General features: G+C 39.6%; 1 protein-coding gene across 1 annotated transcript; it reads left to right on the forward strand.

Annotated features, from left to right (window-relative positions):
* The first annotated feature begins 902 nt into the window (after positions 1 to 902).
* Positions 903 to 6,111, forward strand: nagk (N-acetylglucosamine kinase). Its single transcript, XM_084712792.1, has 10 exons — positions 903 to 977; positions 1,402 to 1,486; positions 2,006 to 2,104; positions 2,185 to 2,326; positions 3,452 to 3,562; positions 3,646 to 3,758; positions 4,340 to 4,427; positions 5,192 to 5,289; positions 5,381 to 5,459; positions 5,586 to 6,111. The coding sequence occupies exons 1-10, from the start codon at positions 949 to 951 to the stop codon at positions 5,786 to 5,788; spliced, it is 1,047 nt and encodes a 348-aa protein (XP_084568918.1). The 5' UTR covers positions 903 to 948; the 3' UTR covers positions 5,789 to 6,111.
* Positions 6,112 to 7,002: the final 891 nt, after the last annotated feature.

Below are 7,002 nucleotides of genomic sequence, written 5' to 3' on the forward strand. Positions count from 1 at the left end.
CGGTGTTCTCTGAACCTGGTGGGGTAAAATTTCTATTGGTGTGCACTTATAACATCTTTACAACTTCCCTTCCTAATTCCTAAACAGTTTGACACAATCTCTGATGCTTTCCCATCTGCTGTGTCCATTTTTTTTTAAATGTGTGTCAGCTTCTGTTCCTAAAGTTCCTTTTACTGATGACTCACCAACTGGAAAAATTGTTTACTATTATGTTGACCCCTGGCATGTTATTATTATTATTATTATTATTAGTAGTAGTAGTAGTAGTAGTAGTAATAGTAGTATTAGTATTATCATTATTATTATTACTATTATTAAAATATTTGTATCGATTTTCTCAAATTGAACACACAGTAGTACTCTATACTCAAATACAAAAAAAGTGATATACCACTTCAATACTCAGTAATTACTACGTATTAAAACAACAAAAAAACATAATAAAATAAATAAATGCATGATAAAATATAATAACAACAACAATAATAGCAGTAGTTGTAAATAATAATAAAAACAACAATAATAATAAATAAAACAATTAAATAAATATTAGGAGGGGCTACATTCTATTAATGGAAGGGAACTGAATCTCTATCATTATTATTTGTATAATTATTTCAGTTACTATTATTTTGCCTTTTCGTTTTTGTTCACCGTTTTATTTGCCCTTTATCTGCCTATATGTTTTATATATTTATATATATATATATATATATATATATATATATATATATATATATATATATATATATATATATATCTTTAATCTGTATTCACTGTTTAGTGTTTCTTAAAAAGAAACGATATATAAGGTGATTTCCCCCCTAAAAAGAAACACAGCTGCCACCTGCCGGTTGTTCCTCATTATTGCAGGTCGGAGCTCAGCTGCAGTTCTCGCGATATTTGCGCACAGACTTGAACTGACTGGACCACAACAGGAACTCAGACATGGCAACGGTGTTCGGCGGAGTAGAGGGGTGAGAACAAGTTAAAATTGACCACGAAAACTTTCCCCGTTTACTTTTTTTTTGAGTCATGAGTTTACGGAAGTGTGTGCTGCAGGCTTTTGGTCGCGTTTTCGCGGTTGCCATCTTGAAATTTTGGGCACTAGCTTGTACTGGGAAGGTTTCATTCTGACCAGAGACGAGTCTTCTGACTGTAGGAGACAAGAGAACTTGTCTCGTGATCACTTCCCTCCCGTTGTGGGACACTGTCTCTTTAAATTTACCAACGATTTATAAAAACTGTGTGTTTATGAATTTGCATGGGAAAGTTTGAAGCTTTTTGCACTTCAAAACAGAATATGTGTCCTTACCGCCTCGCCTGTGGCTTTATAAACCACCCGGTGTGTATTTTTGTTTTTGCCTCATGTACTGTATGCATGTGTTTGTGTTTCTGAAGAGGAGGGAGTCACTCCAAAGCAGTGTTGGTGTCAGCAGATGGAAAGATCCTGGCACAGACAGAGGGACCGTCCAGCAACCACTGGGTGAGATGAAGCAGGGATGGAGCTCGTTCAGGTTTTTAACAAGTGGAGAAATGTAGTAAGAAACAAAATAAGGGTGGTAATGAGGAAAAATAGATGGGTTTTTGCTTGCTTTTTATGTACACTCCATGCATTATACTGTATTTGATGGTAGACCTGTAATAATTAGTCAATTAGTTGTCAACTATTCATTTAATCACAATTGTGTTGTTAATCAATTAGTCATTCTGATTTAAGCTGCGTAAATGTGAATATTTTTTGGTTTCTTCACTCCTCTTTGACAGTTGAATGAATATCTTTGGGTTATGAACAAAACAAGTGTTTGAGGACGTGTTATTGGGCTTTGGGAAACACTGATTGATATTTTTCTCCATTTTCTGGCATTTCATGGACAAAAAACTAATCAATTAATCAAGAAAGTAACAGACAGATTAATCAGCAATCAAAACAAATGATAGTGAAGTAGAAACACTGATAGCACAATGGTTTTGTGTGTGTGTGTGTGTGTGTGTGTGTTTACAGCTGGTCGGGGTGGACAAATGTATTGAAGTCATCAACGACATGGTCCAGAGAGCCAAGAAGGAGGCGGGGCTGGATCCAAACACGCCACTAGTCTCATTGGTCAGTCAAAATGCCTTCACGCTTTTGTTCACTTCCTAATGAAAGTGTTGTAAACGTTTTAAACCCTGCGTGGTTTGCAGGGCATGTCTCTGAGCGGAGGGGAGCAGAAGGACGCCATCGACAAACTGATCGCTCTGATGAAGGAACGTTTCCCCGCTCTGAGCCAGAACTACTTCATCACCACCGATGCCATCGGCGCCATGGCGACCGCCAGCGATTGCGGTAACTAGTCTGTTTTTATTGTTTCCTTGTGCCGCACTCAACACTCAGCACAAAACTTAAATGGTAACTTTAATATTTTTCAAACTGGACCCAATTTTCTCATGTTTTTGTGTCTAAGTGACTGATGAGGACAAATTAAATCCACTAGCGGTGTTTGTCGTTTCCACTGACAGGCTCAGACTGTTTGTCTTTTTTAAAGAGTAAGATTTCTCCGGAGTACCCGGAGAAAATGTGTTGCGAACCACTGCGCCACCGTGCCGCTAACCAGGAACAGCTGTTGTGTATTGCTTTCGCCAAACTAACCAGACTCTCACTCATTATAAAATGGTCATTTTAACACCGTCATCGTCACTCAAACTCGACAGAAACGTAATAAAACTCACCAAAAACATCTTGGCTCATCTTTTTTTTTAATATTTGACTCGGTGAGTGAAGGATTTATTCCAACCAAACCAGAGTTGGTGATTGTAGCGTGTTTTACAATGTTAAAATTTCTATTATGGGAGTTTGGAAGAGTTTGGCAAGAGCATTAAAACAGCTGTTTCTGGTCAAACAACATAAATCTCACCCTTTAAAAAAAAGGGCGATCGCTGCAGAAATCCTTTCCATAATGTTGTCAGACACTGAGAATAACAATCTGACCCTGTCAGTGGCAAAAAATGCCACTTTGATGGTGCACAGTTGCCCCTTAGGATTAGAGAAAATTGTTACCATTTAAACTAAACAGTGCTGCAGTTGCCTTCATTTGTATTTAATACTTTAATCTCAATCACTTATATGCATTCTTATTTTGCGTAAATGTGATAACATACCATAGATTAATATTTTTATAGGACATGATTGTGCAAATCAGGAATTGTTCAGCAATGTAATGTGATTTTGGATGAATTTATATTGTAACTACCTTTGCACTATCTACATTAAAATGCAAATGATAATCACAGATACAGATACAGTTGAGATCAAGACCATAAAATGTAACAACAGGGCAAGGCTTGACACTTTAACCCCCCTACGTGTAGCTTGTATAAATAGTGTTATCATATATAGAGCGTCCAAACTTTATGGCTTAATGAGATCATTGTATTATCATATAACAGCAGTCTGCCCTGTTTTTCTCTGTAGGAGGCGTGGTGTTGATATCAGGGACCGGCTCTAACTGCAAGTTAGTCAATCCCGATGGCTCCCAGATCGGCTGCGGGGGCTGGGGTCACATGATGGGCGATGAGGGATCAGGTAACCATGGCGATATGTATATGAATAATTTATAGCTTTATTGACTGAGCAAAACTCTTTGGATGCCTCCCTGTTTTTTGCAGGATTCTGGATCGCTCATTTGGCGGTGAAGACGGTGTTTGACGCCAGAGACAACCTGGTCGCTCCTCCTCACGACGTCACGCATGTCAGGAAAGCCATGGAGGAATACTTCCAGGTCAGACTGAGACAACAGTGACTTTGTTTACATGCGCACTAATGTTCCACTGTTGTTCATATGGCAATATTCTGAATTTCATACAAGTCGTGCAAACGGTATATTCCAACATCTGGGATACGCTGAAATTATTCATGTTTTAAGAGCAGTCATAGGGCATTTCTGTCTCAGTTGCAGAGTTTTTCCACCAGTTTGAAAGGGTGGTGTAGATACTTGTACAAAAAAGCCCACATTTCTGTTTAGAAGGGAAACGTACCTACTTTTACCATTATGAAAGACTCGATTCATCAATAGGACTGGGTGTTACAGTCCCTGAAGATATCAACAAATGAAAGAGGGAGACTGTTTGTACGGTGAAACAAAGAAGCAAAATGTAAAATATGCACAGCTGCATGTAAACCTGGACATTAGTGGAATATTCATTTTTATTCACCATTTAAATAGGAGGAATGTCTTTTTCAGAATAGGGGGAAAGTATGTAAGATTTTGTGCATGTAAATGTCAGTGAGTTCATCATATTAAGAATCTGATCAGTCTGACGATGTGAAAGAAATGCATTAAACACATACCATTAATCTCAGGTGTCAGATTTGATGGGCATGCTGCCGCACCTCTACAGGAACTTCCAGAAGTCCCACTTCGCTGGTTTCTGCAAGAAGGTGGCTGAAGGTAGGAGGAGCATCGCTTCTGCTTGGTTCCGTTACAAATAAATTAAAAGGCTAAAAGCCGAATTCCAAAAAGCTATTCCAAGATATTGTAAATTGGACGCCGTGCTGTGGTCTGATGAGTCCACATGTCAAATTGTCTTGGATGTTGTGTCCTCTGCACTTAAGAGGAAAATGACCATCCAGATTGTTACCAGCACCAGCTTCAAACGCCAGTATCTGTGATGGTGCTGGGATGTGTTGGTGTCATGGGTGACTGTCACATCAGTGGAGATGCTTAAATGCACACACGGTTTTTGGAGCAACGTATGCTGCCATCAAGACAACACTTTTGTTCAGAGACGTCCCCGCTTATTTCAGCAAGACACGTTCTGCAGGTGTTTCAACAGCGTGGCTTCATAGTAAAAGAGTTCAGGTACTAGACTGACCTGCCTGCAGTCCAGACCTGTGTCCCTCTGAAAATGTGTGGTGAAAAAATACGACAACGGAGACCCCAGACTGTTGAGCACCTGAAGTCGTATATCAAGCAAGAATGGGAAAGAATTTCACGATCAAAACTTCAAACAATTAGTGTCCTCAGTTCCCAAATGCTTATTGAGTGTTAAAAGAAAAGGTGATGTAACACAGTAGTAAGCTTGCCCTTTTCCCAACATTAAATATATTGCAAATCATTGCATTCTGTGTTTTACTCAATGCCCCAACTTTCTTTAAATCGAGGTTGTAGAATGGAAATAAATGTGTGTGTGTGTGTGTGTGTGTGTGTTAAAGGTGCAGAAGCAGGGGATGCTTTGTGCCAGTATGTGTTCACTCAGGCTGGAAGAGTCCTGGCAAAACATGCAGAAGCCGTTTTACCTGCAGCACAAGAGGTAACGCTCACACACGTGTGCTGTGCTTCCACTGTCGTAAACATTCACTGCACGAACGTCTTGTAATGTCTTCGCCTGCCTGTCCTGACAGCCTTTACTGAGCGGTGACCTCGGCCTGCCCATCCTGTGCGAGGGCTCGGTGTGGAGGAGCTGGGAGCTTCTGAAGCCTGGTCAGTGTGGCTCACATCAACAAACCGAGCTGCTTCACTTACTGCGATTTTCGGCACAGAAAGAAAATAATGTGAAGAAGTCGAAAGTTCCTCTCTTTGATTCCACCTCTTTCTGTCTCTGATCAGGGTTCACTGAGGTCTTGGCTAAAGTGGCATCGTCTGACAAGTTCAAGGGCCGTTTCCATGGCTACAGCCTCCTGGTCTTGCAGCAGTCTTCAGCCCTCGGCGGCGCTGCCCTGGGGGCTCAGAGTATGGGCGCCGCCATAACTATGGATTACAAAGCCAACGCCAAAGTCTTCTACCGACACACCTTCAACAGCAGCCAATGAGAGTTCAGCTGCACGTCCCGTAGATCGTAACCAATCAGCTAAAGGGAAAATGTCCTGAACTGTATGTGATTATCAGTATCTTTGCTGACAACATTTACTGTAATAATAATAATAATGATAATGTAATAATGGTTGCGCATTTGAGTTGATCTCACTACACGATACAGACTGTTGGTTTAAAATATTCCAGATCTTGTTTTTTTTAGGAGTTATTCCAACAGTGGAACTGATTTTACTGTCATTGTATTATGATCGCAAATCTTTGCACCTTTACAACACTTGTTTACATTTGACATTTATAATAAAACATACTCTAAACATGACGGCAAACTCATTCAATTTTGAATCTTTGATCCCTGAGATAATTGAAGCCCAGATTTTGCAAAGTTTAAATGTTTGAAGTTTTAAAAATGCTCAGTTTATATAGTAATCAGTTATTATAAGCAGCTTATTTAACAAATATCACCACTTGATTTATTGCAGACTTTCATTTTTTTCCTGATAGATGGTGCTGTTACACTACCTGTCGTTACCTGCTGGAAATAGAGATCCACCTCCACATGTACGGGAATATTAGTTAATGCATTTATAAAACTTTTCACAACACAGTTATTTTACTGTTAGGAGTTTTATAACATATGCTTACTTTTTGAACATTTTCAGCACATTCTAACAATCCTTTAATAATAACTCTGTTCACTATAATCACAATAATGAATTTTCAGACCTTTTCATGTCTAGGAGTAATGGGACAGAAGGGCAGCGGTAACCCTGGTAACCCCCATATCCTGCTGCCACAGTCAATAGAACACATATAAATAGAATTTAATTAAAAACAGTAACAGAAGCACTGACTCTTCAGTTCAGCTTCACTAGTGTGATGGGGCTTTGAGATTACTCTGACAAAGAGGAATCATGACTGCCTTCAAACACCACAAGGTAAAAACTCTGAGACTTTATTTATTTTGCGTTCATTTTTTTCCTCATGTTTGAGTTGAATTGTGCAGCAGGGTGTCTTTGTTTTCCCCTGTTATGTTTTGAACTGAAATGAGGAGGCAGCTTAAGCCAGTGTTCCCCAACCCTGGTCCTCAGGGCCCACTGTCCTGCATGTTTTAGATGTTTCTCTGCTCCAACACACCTGATTCAAATGATCAGGTTGTTGTCAGGCTTCTGCAGAGGCTTGATGACGAGCTGATCATGTGAATCTCTAACTT

Source organism: Lutjanus erythropterus, chromosome 23, assembly GCF_056507025.1.
Source record: "Lutjanus erythropterus isolate fLutEry1 chromosome 23, fLutEry1.hap2, whole genome shotgun sequence".
Classification (NCBI taxonomy): Eukaryota; Metazoa; Chordata; class Actinopteri; order Lutjaniformes; family Lutjanidae; genus Lutjanus; species Lutjanus erythropterus.